The 15,773-nt window shown below is 45.5% G+C and overlaps 1 protein-coding gene across 1 annotated transcript; it reads right to left on the bottom strand.

The window, feature by feature from the left end:
* Positions 1–2,338: 2,338 nt before the first annotated feature.
* On the bottom strand, positions 2,339–11,935 carry ZRANB2 (zinc finger RANBP2-type containing 2). Its single transcript, XM_010214034.2, has 10 exons — positions 11,801–11,935; positions 11,671–11,723; positions 11,477–11,585; positions 10,270–10,352; positions 8,408–8,484; positions 7,744–7,881; positions 7,209–7,381; positions 5,071–5,157; positions 3,276–3,440; positions 2,339–2,734 (listed from the first exon to the last, which is right to left on the bottom strand). The coding sequence occupies exons 1-10, from the start codon at positions 11,854–11,856 to the stop codon at positions 2,671–2,673; spliced, it is 1,005 nt and encodes a 334-aa protein (XP_010212336.1). The 5' UTR covers positions 11,857–11,935; the 3' UTR covers positions 2,339–2,670.
* Between the last annotated feature and the right edge of the window lie 3,838 nt (positions 11,936–15,773).

The following is a 15,773-nucleotide window of genomic DNA, read 5'->3' as shown; positions in this document are numbered from 1 at the left end:
GGGCTCCACGCAGCCAGGACAAGCAGGGAGGCACCGGGATCCAGGAGGCTCCTCACGGCCGCAGAGGCCGGACCCGAGCGCCCGCGCTGGGCACCCAGGGCAGAAGCTAAGGAACCTCAGTGCGAGACGCGCTGACGGGTACACTGCAAAACTTTTATTGAGTTATTAGAACAGAAAAGACTGTTGGCAATGGATTTTACTATTGCCAAGTTTAATAATAGTGAAAGCTCGTCTTTTTATTTCAATTCATTCCTTTGTTTTCAACTACTGTAAGAACATTTACACAAGAGCATTACAATTTATGAAATATTTAATTTTTAATCGAAAAGCACATAACCTAATCAGAATTGTTCCTTCTAGGCCATAGAGATTTCACAGATTTTGATGTAGCTGCATAGAAATAAATTGCCTACAGAACTAGTCAAGTATGTTTGCCAAAAGGGAAATATTTTCTACACCAGAATTAAAAATTTCCTATACTACTTGGGGTGGGTGTTGCTTCCCTCTGCTTCTCCCAACCACCCCGAAACACAAAACAAACCCAAACCCAGCCTAATCTTCATCCTTCCGTGTGTTTTCCTAGAGGTGACTGTGCTCCTTTATTTGCTGATCCGGTAACCAAAACCAGGTACGGGTTAGTTTGTACCAGGCATGCAAGGATGGAGCGCAGCCGCTCCGCCTTTTTGTTTAAAAATCTAGCAATCAAAAATGCAAGGTTTGATATTGCTTCCTTTGAAAACTTTCCAAAAAGCACATAAGGAACATATACAGAAGGAAATATCCCAAAATTTTATAAAAGCTCATCTGAGACATGCTGCTGTTTAAATGCCCAGATACTTGTAGTACTGAAGGGACTGAAACAACGCGCACATTTGCGATGGGCAGCGCGAGGCTGCGCTGCAGTAACGGCCGGCACCAGCGCCGGCGCTCCAGGCTGCTCGGGAAGGGGGTTCTGCCTCGCAGACAAAGCACTCGCTGCACAGAGGACTCACAGGCTTTATTTACACTCGTCTACAGATTCGTTTTGTCTTACATTTCATCTAAGCCAAATTAAACCATAATTTTCCTTTGTCTGTAGCCTACCATTTGCTAAATTTAAAAGCTTTCATCTGTTAAGTACAGCAACAAGCTATTACAAAGCACAAGGGAAAAAAAAGGTAACAACATAGCATCTATTAGGTCTGATTTTTACAATTTAGTAGGTGGACTTTAAAGAAGTCAGAGGCACAGTTAACAAGACTAACCTGTTGTTGTGCAATCTACACATATTTAGCATGGAAATTAGATATAAAACACTAAAAAAGAAATTGCAGGGTGTTTTCTGCAAGATTATCAGAATATTTCTTCACCAAAACCACTTTGCTTGGGTACCAGTCCAAAGAAGTTCACTTCTTAAGAGAAACAAAAAAGGGAGAAAAAGAGAAAAAGGAAAAAAAAAGAAAAAGCAGGACGTAGTTTACTCTGTTTGTTCTGTGCAGTTCATTTTATAAAAGCAGCTATCAAATAAGGGTTTGGAAACTTTACTACTGAAGTAATTGCAGATACATTGCTCCTCGTTGGCTTAGAAGAGTTTTCCTTAACATACTTACCTTGTGATGGCACTGAAGATACTTAAACCTGTCTTAACCAAACAGAGCTCAAGTGACCAAGTTTTAATGTAATATTGCTATTAAAGTCCATAAAGCATTTTAAGCCATAAGTTATACATGTTTGAGGGACAAGAATGATTGAAAAAACACATCTGAGGTGTTGGAACTTTCTACACAGTTTATTATTTTTCACTTTTAAGTATAAGAAAAATGAGATACCTTGAAATTTTTGGTCAGCCTAAAATTTTACAGATGGCCTGCAGGAACTTCACTTGATTCCAAGAAGCTGCTTCCACATTCCTCCCCCTCAAGAGTAGTTCCTAAGCCATGGATCCTTTTGCGGGGCAGGAAGACAAGCTCCAGAATCCAAAGCTGCCGCAGCACCCGCTGCAGCGGGCGCGAAGCCAGGCAGAGGCCGAAGGAACCAGGTCTGTATCGCTCCCTACGGACAGGCTGGATGTGTAATAGCTATTCTGCACTACACCTGCCTACAAAGAAACAACGGGGGCACTGGGCTATGCTTTTACTTCAACACAGGGGAAAAAAATCCAAAAAGGTTCCAAAAACTCACTGCCGTAACCTCGGGTTACACTAGCCCTAGAGCTACACTAATCCTGCGTGGTCCCGCGAGAGGTTCGTTAAAGCAGCCCAGGAGCTGGATGCAGAAAGGTGATGGGGTCCTCCCATATCCTCCTCCGTTTCTGTAACTGCCACCTGAGAGTGGTTGTGTTAGAACAACAGATCCAACCCATGTCTGCTCCTACCTAACAGCCAGGAATGGAGTAACTGAGTCTTTAAAAAACAATAAAAAAGAAAGAAAGAAAACAACTTACTCAAACAGCAAAACTTCACACCTCCTCTGGGGAGTTTATGGCTTAAAATGCTACCTCACTTTTTCTTGTGAATAAACAAAGCTGCAATTTTCCAGAAAGCAAGGACAGACATGCACCTCTACTAGCAGATTCAGCACTTCTGACCAAGTAAGACACCAACTTCTTAAAAATATGTCTCATGCACTGACTGGATTTTCTTTTCTTTTCTTTTCTTTTTTTTTTTTTTTTAAACTGTGAACTTTAATACGTTATTTCTTTTTAGAACTTGTACGGGAACCAGAATGGGAAGATCCGGATGATGATCTGCGGCGTCTGCAAGATATAAATGGAGAAAGCATGCAAAGAAATAAGTTGAAGTTAATTTCAGCATCCTCCTCGAGTAGAGAGTAGACTGTATTCTATAATAGCTGGAAGCCATGTATATTTAATAGGGGCCTTTTAAGAATATAAAAATAATTTTAAACTGCCTTTAAGCTCATGAATGTGAATTTAATACTAAAGTTGTATGGTAAATTTAATACTGAAAGTAGCCTACAATTTCTAGGTGCAATATTGCTTTGGACAATAGATTAGTGATATACATGTCAACACTTTCACACGCTGAAAGAGTGGCGAGAAGGTCTTTCTATGGAACATGCTCCTAACAGGACAAAGTTCCATTAAAAAAAAATGAAAAGCAAAAAACTTGAGAGGTTTTAAAAAGTAGTAACAGAACAGGGAAAGTGAGAGAACTACTTCTAACATCACAATAACTGATCAAACTTTTTTTTTTTTTTCCCAGTGAGTCTCAATCCTTTAGAAAAAAATATCACACATTTAAATACACCCATTCTTATTCTACATAAACCCAAACCTTTCGGGTGACCGTGATCTCGATCGTCTTTTTTTGCGATCACCAGATGAAGAAGATCTAGAGCGACTTCGCTTCTTGCTTCTCTCGGGCGAAGATGAGGAGCGAGAGCTTGAGTAAGATCTTTTCCTTGGGGTTGAAGACCCCCTCAAGGACCTGGAGCTGGATCTTTATTGATTAAGAAATAAATCAGATTTAATTCTGGCATAATGCAGAAAGAACAAGCAAAGAACAAAGAGACATTTTCATGAGCACCTGCTACTCTATTTACATCAATGTTCTTTTGAAAGAAGTCTGTGGATATTTTAATACTTACTGCTTAGTTAACTGCCAATAAAGACTTCTACTGGCATGGTAGTTCTCTTAATAAAATTTGTTACATGGTACATCTCAAAATATAACCCAGCAGTGGTTTGGAAAGCCCTTTCCAGCCTTCTCCCAAGATGAGTGTTTTGGTCACAAGCTATGGGAGCCTGCGACACCCCTCAGCAATCCCATTCACAAAGCAAAAGGGGTTGAAATGCCAGACGTTGCACTAACTTAACTGTGTTTCTCTATGTATTAAAGGACATTTCACATTGGAACTTAATTCATCTTAACTAGAATTGGAAAAGCCCTCAGGATGTATAATTTACAGATGTCACAGTAAATTTGGGTAAGTAGTAAGACCTTCCAAACCCATAATATAACAAACAAACAAAACCACCACTACCCCTCAACCCTCTTTGTAATACAGTCATTTGGCATTTGCAACAGTTGAACCAGTTTCTATCAAAAATTCCTTTTGTTATCTGAGGGGGAAAGAAGCAGCTTTTGGAGTTTTTAATAATAAGGCACTAGAGCTAGACAGTCCTAAACTCTATTCCAAAGTTACATAAAAGCATCTAACAGGATTTTTTTCAGTAACCTAGTAAAACTGTTCCAAACCCAAGATTTTGGTCAAATATTGTCAGCGCTCTCGTAAATAATGAAGCACTTTCCTCTTTGAAGGCAGCTGGCACAGCGGGCCCCTCGGCGGGGCAGGGTGGCACGAGCCAACAACCCTGTCCTGCTGACGAGGCACCCGGGGACCCGCACGGAGCCTCTGCCACCAACCTGGGGCGGCCTCATTTCTGGCTGCTTCTCCTTCCCAACTTAATTTCACTTTCCTCATTTTACAGTTTAAGGCTCTCTACATGCACAGAGAGGGATGGGGTCCTCGTTCCATTGCAAAAGCAAAGTTCCGCCGGCAGGATGCCTGCGCACGGACACCCCAAGGAATCTGCACGATCCCGTTCATCCTTCCTGCACAGTTCAGTAACTGCTATGCAGAAAGTACCAGCTAACTCCAACTCCTGCAGGCAGCTCGCGGGATTAACCGTCCAACACTTGCAAACAGTTCCCCACGCTTACAAAGACAATCACAGCACTATCTAGTGGCAGTTAAACACGTTAGCACTAAACACAGTAAGCAGAAGCGCAGCATGTTTCTAGACAAAGTGGAAACAGTAAAAACAGAGCAAAAATTACTGAAGTAAGCAAGCATGCATTCAGATTCTTCTTCCTTCACAGGGCAGATGTGTGCAGTCCACTCCTCTAGCTCTAGGTCACACTTACAACTCCTCCAACCAAACCTTGCACTCCCAAGAAACACATTAGTAGTGGCACCGATCTTGTGCAGAGACCCCGGGAATTCTGACTTCCAAGACAAAAACGAGTTAATGTTTTTTGACCAACACAATTCTACGATGAGATAAACAAGCAGTTGGTTCTTCTGCCCTTTCTCCTCTCTGCAAGGGGAGAATGCTACCTCATTCACCTTGATTTCGACCCACGAGATCTAGAGTGCTCTTGGGAGCTGGAGCGAGATCTTGATCTGGAGCTGGAAGAGCTTCTTGAATGGGACCTGAAACAACAGGGAAGACTTTTTCCAATATCTAACAGCTCCGGGACACACAGAGGTTGCTCTAAAACTAGATACAGAATTTTGCCTAGCAAGACTTTGAAACAATAGTCTTTATTATTGTTAGTTTTTGAAAAATGGTATTGGTGTTCTTTCTGTTGTGTTTAGCAGAATAACTGCTAGTGTTAGCAGTAAAGCCTATGCAGAGGCTTTACTTTTTTAGTAGAGTTTCCAATGCATAGGGACATCTGGACTTAGTCACTAAATGAGTGACAATTTCCTTCATCCCTCTAATTTCACATTACATTTGGAAACAGAAACATAGTAAAGAGCATTCAAAAATGTATAGTTTGGTTTTTATTACATTTCCTAAAACAATGGAAAAAAATTAACAAAGGTTGCAGTTATCTGGCAGAATGTATCAAACAACTGCATAACCTTTTACTATTTCATGAAACAGCTTTTCTTTTAATTTGTGCCTTAATCTGAAAGCATCAGCTTCTCTGAAAAGCAGAATAATGAAGACTATTACGAACAGCTCATTTTTTTACCAAGTGAGTTCTCACAAACACCTTGTAAATAATGTCAAAATTTTTATAAAGATTTTCCTCTGCATTAAAAATTAAGGAGTGAGAAGGAAGCTAATTTCTGGCTAAAACATAGGCCCTGCCAGCAGTACTTGTAAGCAGAGACAGAAGCACCTTCAAGTTTTTCCAGGTGACAGTGTTTCTTTAAGGCACAAACCATAAGAAGTTTATAAAAATGGCACTGGACTTTTCAGCAACAATTGTAAAAAGCAGACTGCACAATCAAATTCTAATAATCTCTTCAGGCAAACTATTTTATACATGCACTCAATCTCCTAGTATATATTGTCACTATATACTGTCTCTCTATATATACTCTTTTTGCTTTTACTCTGCAAAACAAAAGCAGTATGAACACATGCTTTCTAACTAGAAAACACACTTAAACCTTTTAAAAAAACTCAAGTATCTCGAAGTGTCATAAAAGGCAACTGTTATTGCCAATGAATCACGTTACTAAAAGCATATAAAAGAAGATCTGAAAAAAAAAGGTCAGGTAAATCCAAGTACTTTTTGCTTCCACGTCAGGATGTGGGAGTTCATGCACGGGGCTATGCTCGGAAGCAGCTTTTGCATCGTGTTTGCCCCGCTCGGCGCGGTGCCGCGCGCAGGACGGGGACGCGGCGCGGTGGGCTGAGCGCGGGGGGCTGCGCTGCTCCGCGCCCAGGGGCCCTTCCGCAGCGCCAGGAGGAGCAGAATCGGGAACGGGACAGGCACGAAGCTCCGTAATAACGCCGTGCGCTAGTACTAATTGGAGGTGTTGAACCTGCTAATTAATATCATCCTTACATTAGCTGCGAGGCAGCGAGAAAGCTACAGCTTGCTTTACATAATGTGATTATGGAACATATATCAAGTTGTTTATGGAATTTCAGTAATTTCTGATCTCTTACATTGGTACCAATCAGATTTTTTTGTGTCCCCACGACCGCTACACACCTCCTCTGCTGTTTCTGCAGCACCACCACTCTGCTTACAGCCCTGCTTGCCTCTTCCCACCAAATAAAGCTCAAGCTCCTGCTCTCTGCTTCCCTCAGCCCCTTCACTGGGCACTCGGCCTGCATCGCTGCCCCTTCTGCCACCTCCTCCCACTCTCACACTCCTGCCCTTCTGCTTCCCTATTCAGGGCTTCTCAGAAAAGTGCAGCCATTCAGCAAAACATGGTCAACACGTGCAAAAATGAATCTGAAACTAACTTTTTTTTCTTTTTTTTTTTAAAAAAAACTTATTTCAAGGATTCAGTTAAAACATCAACTTAAATAACTAGAACAAGCAGGAAGGCACGAAGCCTTCCCACTGAGCTGCTGCAGAAGGCCAGGACAGAACATTATCTACCTGTGTGAATTATGGAGATAAAATTGTTAACATTATTAGCTAAAACTATAAGACAATTAAGAAAAAAAAGTAAATAAAGAAGTTAGATACTGACATTTTGCCTGGCGTTACCCTTGACCTGTACCCGTTTACCTGGACCTAGACCTTGAGCTTGAATGGGAGGATGAGCGCGATGAAGATCGTGAGTGGGAAGATCGAGACTTAGAACGACTGCGCCTATTGGATTTCTTTTTCTTATTAGTGTCCTCTTCTTCACTAGCATCAAGATTATATTTTGAAAGGTCAGCATCATCTTCATCCTCATCCTGCAAAACACAGATACCAGGTACTTCAAGAAAGATGGAAAAAAATCTCTGAAATTTTCAGTTTTCTAACTGGAAAAAAAAAAGTCTGAGATTTTTAATAGATTACACATAGAATTCAGGAACCCCCCACTGATGTGCTAGCCACGCAGAAAGGCTCCAGCCAGCCGTGTCAGAAGGCTAGCACCTAAGCTTTAATTTTTATGACACAGTTCAGGTGCAGGTGCTTTCCAGAAGCTGCGCGCCCTGTTATCCTCACATGGCTGCAAAGGCAGCACAAAACACGGGCCAAACTTTATCTACTGCTACAACACTACATTACAGTTACCACTACGGAAAGCTATCAGCAAAGCGGAACACAGTACCTCATCCAATTTATATTTGGAAAGATCTTCATCCTCATCCTCCTCATCTTCCCCTTCAGATTCTTTATCTTCCACTTCTTTCAGGATAGATGCTGGACCAACTGGCTTCCCTCTATACTTTTTCTTTTTGCGACCAAACTGAGAAATATTACTCCGTTAGAACATGACTTATCAAAACTCATTTCCAAATGTACTTTTTGATATGATTTCTATGAGAAAATATACAGTAAAACCACTTTTAAAAGAAGTAATACTCAAAGAGGAGTAACTTCAAACAATGATTAGCAAAAAGAGACTTTTTAACAGATACTTATTTTAGATCTAAACAAGTATTTAGACACAAGATTAATAAAAATCTGAATGTAACAAAGCTGTTATTTTTCATTTGCATCTCTGCGATATCTTTCTGTAAACAAACGCTGATCACCAGGCAATGCCCCGAGGCCGATTCCTCGAGCACTTTAACGAACGGTGCTTGTCCCAGTTGGATTTGATTCGGTTCTTGGCCTTGCCCCCCACAAAGGCCCGGCCGTGCTCACTCGCGCTTCAGAACCGCTTTGCACTTGGGCACTCGTGACAAGAGAGGCCTCTCCTCATTTGGAAACCGAGCGTGAGCAGCCCTGCCCCAAGCCCCAGGCCCACGAGACACGAGCGATCCTCTTACCTCGTCGTACTCTCCATCCGACTCTTCACGTTCTATATATTCAACATTCTCACGCTCGTTAAATCCTCCTCCGTATCCTTTAAAAAGTGGTAAAATGAGACAATCTCTTGGGTTGTGCTGTATTCCACTACATCGAGCGCAAACTTTAGAATAAACTTCCATGCGGTTTCCGGAAGCCTTCAGTGGATTTATAAATATACATGCCATAAAAACGTAACATGAGCACAAGTTGTTCCCACACACATTTATTAAAAATAGTTCCTCAGGAACTCAATTGAGAAAATGGACTAAATGGCACAAATGACATGGAGCCCGATGGAAGCAGCGGGTGGAGGAACAGGCTCGAGGGGTGCCGAGCCCCCGCGTTCCCAGGGCAGCTGCACCGGGTCGGCCTCGGAGCGTCTCCGGTGCCGGAGGCCTCGACACCGGCTACGGCCTCCAGCAGCGCCGCTCGCTTGTGCTGGAGGGACAACCAGCAACCGGAGAAGCCAGCGGCCGGAGCCGACTCCTCGTCTGGGGACATCCCTCTCCCCATCCCCTTTTAGGGAATTAAAGCTTGCAAAAAAAAATAGTCCAGGTTAAAAAAATAAAAAAGAAGTTATTCCTCTATTGGTTAATTAGGGTTTGTGCAAAGAACTCAAAGGGAAAAAAAGGGGAGACATGTCACATGTCACCTGGAATACGTTGTTGCTTAAAACAACAAAAATCAAGTAACTCCCCTCTCCCTCCATACGCTCAAAACTCCGAGCTCAGACTTCTGTAGTGACAGGATCACTTCCAAAAGACAGCTTTTAATTAGTGTTCTCAATGCCCGTTCCTTGCCTGAAGTCGTAATTGATGTTCTGACATAAAACTAGTCCAGGGGCCAGTACTGGGACACTAAACCGGGTGACTGCTGAAGTAGACACTTATTAAAACCTTAGCGGTTTGTGCTAAGGGATGTTGTACGTAAAACTATGAGAAAAGCAACCTCACAAAACTGCTGCTGTCCACAGCCCTGACCCAAAGCTGTTCTCCTTTGCCAGGCAGGCATAGGCACGAAACGCCCCCAAACCAGCCACAAAACCCCCAACACCCCCGAACAGGAACCAGGGCACCTCTGGGGCCCTGGGCCTTCCTCCTCCTCCTCCTCCTCCTCACTGTGTGAGCGCAGGACACAGGCTGCTCCCTCTCAGTCCTGCTAACTCTGCCAGCCTGACGAGCACGCGCTACCCGCCACGCACGGCCACAGCTCTACTCTGAAGGACACCCGAACTTGAAAGCAATTCAGAAATAATCTTTTGAGGAAGAAGTTCTGCACTCTTCTCTGTGACCCTCCTTTTTATGCATTAATGCACATGCTCCAAGCATTAAACTCACTGCTTAATCCCCTTTACACAGCTAAGAGTAAGAACAGAGCTATGACCCATTTTAAGAGTGTTCTCTGTGCCAGTTATTGCTGGGCTTCACTGTTAATGCAGAAGGAACTTCCAATTTCTTATCACGAAACACTGTCTATTCCACACTGCCTTCCAACTTTTTTCTTCTGCCTGTTGATGGGCATTACAAGTATATACGCATGTATCTCACAAGCCTCAAAATTAAAAAAAGGATATTTACTCTTTGAACATTTTTAGTCACAAAACGGAGCACAGAAGCGGTTTAAGCTGGATATTCTTTGACCTTCCAAATGAAGCCACCTAAACACTTTACTTACTACTAAAGTCATTGTGTCTAAGAACGCACAAATTTATTTCCACATGAAAGATGATTCAGTTTTGCTAATCTAATTACGAAAACAGATTCCTTAAATGATATCGTGGTTCATAAAAAAGAAGTTTCTTACACTATGTAAGCGTATTTTAAAATCATAGATATCTTACCTGTCCTTTCCTCCAGCTTAGCGTACTTGGGAGTATTACACATATTACACTCTGATCTTCGGGCCCAATTCACATTACCACATCTTCAGAGGAAAAAAGAACAAAACATGAATAAAAAATATTTCAATTCAAATTAAGAAGTTTGAGTGTTGAGGCAATGATTCAGAGAAATCATAAAAATCTATTTGCCAACTCCTAGCTGCAATCTGCAGCCACTAACGCAAAGCAACGAACTCAAGGCAAAGGGTCCCTTAGACCCAAGGAACTGCAGAAGAGCCCGTGCCACTCTGTGAGTACAAAGGTGACAGGCCACACCAAGGAGAAAGCAGTTAAATGCACAAAGGGATGACTGTACAACATGCATTAGCATAAACCTGAAGTTATGTTTTATCTGAAGCTAAAACTGGACCGACACTTAACAAAAACATACTGAAATGGTTGCAAACTCCACGCAGGTGAAGTAGTCACCAGCAACACTCTAACCCATAAAGGATAAGGGAGCGTCTGCTGTTGCCAGATCTCCTCTCCAGAGTGCAAGAGAGGGGAAGGGAAAGTGAAGAGGGGAAAGGCCATTCCCACTGCAGCCTCCCGTCCCCGGCAGGGACCCTCGCAGCCCCGCTACCCCCCGTGACACGCACACACGGGGCGCAACGCGTCGCCTCCGGCTGCTCCTTCACCCTGCTGCCTCGCACCTCGGTGGCTGCAGGGCAGAGATGGACAAGGCCAGGCTGCCCCGGCCAGGGAGCTCTGCTGACCAGCAAACACCGCTACGCTTAAAGCGGCTGCGGAAAAACTGAGGGGTCCTCGAAAAAGCTTAAGTGTTTAATTAAATGGTATTTTTCTACTTTAGATGTCAGTCTATGCCTTAAATAGTATGTCAGAAAATCTAGCTATGCGGTGTGTTTATTCAATAAATATTTAAAGAATGGTAAAACTAATCACAAGATCACTGTAACGATGGTATTACTCTCATGTACGTGTGCTTTCCAAACTGAGAAAGGTCTCTGCTTCCCGGAGAGCAACTCCCCTCCTCCCCGTGCCATTACCTCCGTAACTGCTGCCCACCAAGCAACAGCACCGTTTTTTGCTTCGTGGAGAGCAGTTATGTTAAGCCCTGGCCCCGCGGCCGGGCCCGCTCCCGCGGGTGCCCACACGCAGGCCTGGGGACGCGTTTCGGGCGAGCGCGAGGGTTCGGCGCCGCGCGTACGTTTTACACTGCCAGTCGTTGGCACTGAAGAGGCCGCGGCTCTTCTCGGCCAGCGTCTTGCCTATCTCGGTCCCGCCGGCCTTCATCATTTTGGCCTCGGTGGTTTTCTCTGCAAAAGAAAGGGCGGTCCTGAGGCGCTGCCCGCGCGGCACGGCACGGCACGGAACGGCACGGCGGGCCGGGCCGGCGCTCACCTCGGCCGCAGCGGTTGCAGCTCGTCCTCCTGGCGAAGTTCACGTTCCCGCACCTGCGGAGAGACACGCGTGAGCGCGGGCCGCGCCGCGGGGCCCGGCCGAGCCCGCGCCGCTCCCCGCCGCCCCTCACTTCTTGTCCGGGCAGATCCAGTCGCCGTCGCTCACGCGGAAGTTCTTGGTCGACATCTTGGGCACGGGGCCGGGCCGGGCCGAACCGGGCCGGGCGCGGAGCGGGGCGGGGGCTTGGCCGGCCGGGCTGCCCGCCGCGCCTGCGCGCCGCGCCGGGGCGCTCAGGCAGCGCCGCGGACACCTCCGCGCGCCCGCGCGCCGGGAGCGCGCGCCCCCGCGCGGCGCGGAGGAGCGGCGGCTGCGCACGCGCACGGGGGCGGCCGCGGCGCGGCCCCGCGGCAGGGGGCGCTCCCGGCGCGGCCTCGCGGGGGGGGACAGCGGAGCGGCCGCGCGTGCCCGCGCCCCGGGGGGATCCAACACCGCCCCGGTGACCAACGTGTCTGTGGGGACAGCGGAGCGGCCGCGCGTGCCCGCGCCCCGGGGGGATCCAACACCGCCCGGTGACCAGCGTGTCCGTGGGGACAGCGGGGCGGCCGCGCGTGCCCGCGCCCCGGGGCGCGCAAACACCGCCCGGTGACCAGCGTGTCTGTGGGGACAGCGGGGCGGCCGCCTGTGCCCCTGAGTGATCAAACACCGCCCGGTGACCAGCGTGTCCGTGGGGACAGCGGAGCGGCCGCGCGTGCCCCTCAGTGATCAAACACCGCCCGGTGACCAGCGTGTCCGTGGGGACAGCGGAGCGGCCGCCTGCGCCCCTGAGTGATCAAACACCGCCCGGTGACCAGCGTGTCCGTGGGGACAGCGGAGCGGCCACCTGTGCCCCTGAGTGATCAAACACCGCCCCGGTGACCAACGTGTCCGTGGGGACAGCGGGGCGGCCGCCTGTGCCCCTGAGTGATCAAACACCGCCCGGTGACCAGCGTGTCTATGGGGACAGCGGAGCGGCCGCCTGTGCCCCTGAGTGATCAAACACCGCCCGGTGACCAACGTGTCTGTGGGGACAGCGGGGCGGCCGCGCGTGCCCCTGAGTGATCAAACACCGCTCGGTGACCAACGTGTCCGTGGGGACAGCGGGGCGGCCGCGCGTGCCCCTGAGTGACCAAACACCGCCCGGTGACCAACGTGTCTGTGGGGACAGCGGAGCGGCCGCCTGTGCCCCTGAGTGATCAAACACCGCCCGGTGACCAGCGTGTCCGTGGGGACAGCGGGGCGGCCGCGCGTCCTCACGCACCGGCTGGTCCTCCCGCCGCCTCCTGCCTCCGTCCTGCAGCGCTGCCCGGTGCTCCGCTGGCTGCCAGGGAAGGCCGTACATCCATGTGTGATGGGACGTTTCTCCCATCTGTATTATTTTTGGGGGCTCTTAAAATATATTGTCCAAGCTGGTATCTTATAAGAAAAAAAGCAAACAAACACCTGTTGACTTCAATAAGGAAAGGATTGAATTCCAGGGGGCTCAGGAAGGACAGTGCTCTGAAATCTCAGTTTGCTATTGGAATCATTACTCGTGATTTTCTTAGCGTGCTCACAGCGCTTGGATGCCTCTCATCCGCAAAAACAACAGGGAAGGGATTTGATCCCTCTCCATTTCAAAATACTGATAGAAGCATTTCTCCTGGATTCCAGTTTCTATCACAATACAACTTGACCTCAAACATCAGTAAAGAATTGATGTTAATCAAGTAAACGAAAAATACATAACCTATAATTTTAACATAATGCAACTGAAAAACTGAGAATTGAAAATGTAAAGAAAGCTTGACTTAGCAGTGTATAGGCAGCCATTTCACACCAACTCTTGAAAATCAGTTTTCCTGAAGAAAAAATAAATGGCACAAAGGCCAGCCAAGATCAAAATCATTTCGTTAAATGAAGATTGCCTGCACACAAAAATTTTATTTTCACAATATTATTCATTTAAATCAGTTGACTATGGAAATATATCCATGACACTTCTTATTACTAACCACCTCCACTCAAAAACATTGGATCAAAGAAGAGGCACCCGTACTTCCTTTCTGGTTCACTGTTTTTCATGTTTTCTCCTGATACGATGTTTGCATTGCAAACTCCTTACTAAGTTCTTTGGGGCATGTGGTTAGTTTTTTAAGCATCAGTGTAAATCACTTAATAGGTTGTTGATGCTTTCCAAGACATAATAATAGTGATTTCAAATCCATGAGTTTAAAGTGTAATGTGCTTCCATCAGGTGAAATCAAACTATTATGAAAATCTACTCATATTGACGTCGTTGAACATACGTTAAATTGTACTGGGGACGAACGTTTGGCTGTTTGTTTTTTAAAGAGCATCACGACTTGACAGATACTTGCTTCAACAAGTACTGAAGGCTGCGGTAGCAGTGTTAAAATGTGCTAATGCTGAAAACCATTCAAGTAGTTTAGGATTTATATTGAATGTAAGGACTGTTCCGTGGGAAAGCAGTTTTAGAATGTAAGAGCTGCTCTTGCAAAGCCTATTTCAATTTTCAAGTGTGACAGACATTTGGTTATAGAATTTTTCAAGCAAATGATGGGCACTTACATGCCCCTCAGGCTGACATGCTTTTGGACAAAAAATTCTTCTCCGTGGGATCTTTACAGGAGGTTAGACATTGCAGATCATTTATTAATTTAAGAGCAATTCAAGCCTGCTGAAAATACACAAAATGACAGAATAAATGGTACAAATAATGTTTTAAATGTTTATTTTAATGAGGGTAGAGTCAACAACTAATCACTGAACCATACAGGTGAAGTAGAAGTGACCTCGAGAGGTCCCTTATTCACTGCCTTTGCTCTGAGATCCAATCAAGTAAACTTAGACCGATCATGACAGCACTGGGTTTAATCCCAAGGTAGAGATTCCGTATCCGTCCTCTGCAATCTGTTCAGATCTTTACACTTCCTTATGGCCAAGCAAGTAACAAGTAGAAATATTTTCAACCTACGTTTTCCTTCCTGCAGACTGAGCAGTTTATTGCCTCCCCATGAATCAGTATAAAAAAGGCCCAATTACTGTTCCCTTCTATTATCATCCTTTTGTATGTGTGAAGAGAGGTGCTCCTCTTTACTATCTTCAAAGCAAACACATATTTCTATAACTTTCCCCTTGGTCTTGTTTTCTAAATCCTCAGTCCTCTTCGTTGCTCATCTCCAGGCTTTGTTGCTCACCTCACAGCTAACTTCCCATCTCGCATGGTTTATTGCATAACAAACTGTAGCTCAGGACGATGCCGAACACAGTGCAAGGATTATTTCCCTTTGCATCTATGCAGTGCTACTTTTCAGACATGCTAAAATTAGGCATTTTTATAGGAGCATCAGATCATGACTACATGCTCAGTTGGTGATTCACTGCTGCTCGATACTTTCAGCAGTACTGTTGCTCTTCCAGCTATTCGCTAGCGAAGACTTGCAGACCTGATTTCTCCCTTTGAAGCCTGATACTTTGCATATGGTCTGACTTGAATTTCTTTTTAATCAATTCTGCAGTTGTCAAGATAATTTTGACTACTTAACCCATCTTCTAAATTTATTACAACCATTCGCAGATTAAGAAATTCAGCTAATGTTGTGAATTTACTCCCTACTATATCACCATATAACTAATCCAAAAATTTTGTTAATATTGCACAGATCTCTGCATGCCCATCTGTCTTCTCAGCTTGACAGCAAATGCTAACTATAAATGGATTTTTTTTCCAATGGTTCGTGCACTGACGTTCTGTTGCTTTGGTCTGGGTTTCCGTAGCCTGTGCACGGCGCTGGCACCCAGCCTGTGTGTCAGGGCTTCTCTCACGTGAAGGCAGATCACACCTGGATGCTTCTGTCCCACTCAGTAGACCAGCTGAGGCCTGACATGATTCAGTATCAATTCTGTTTTCAGGCAAACCCTGTGTGTTTTGGAGCCAGGCTTGCTGTTCGCTGTTGTACCTTATGTTGTATATCATTAATGTTTTTACAAAGCTGGTACCTGGGAAATATTTTGCCTAAACAATGTGTGAAACTACCTCATCTTTAAAAGGAAAAATAAGCGTG

The sequence above is a fragment of the Tinamus guttatus genome, unplaced genomic scaffold (assembly GCF_059628265.1).
Source record: "Tinamus guttatus ecotype Peru unplaced genomic scaffold, ASM5962826v1 Tinamus_guttatus_pri_ptg000441l, whole genome shotgun sequence".
NCBI lineage: Eukaryota > Metazoa > Chordata > Aves > Tinamiformes > Tinamidae > Tinamus > Tinamus guttatus.
The sequence above is the reverse complement of the archived record's forward strand: the minus strand, read 5'-3'. Positions and strand labels throughout refer to the sequence as shown.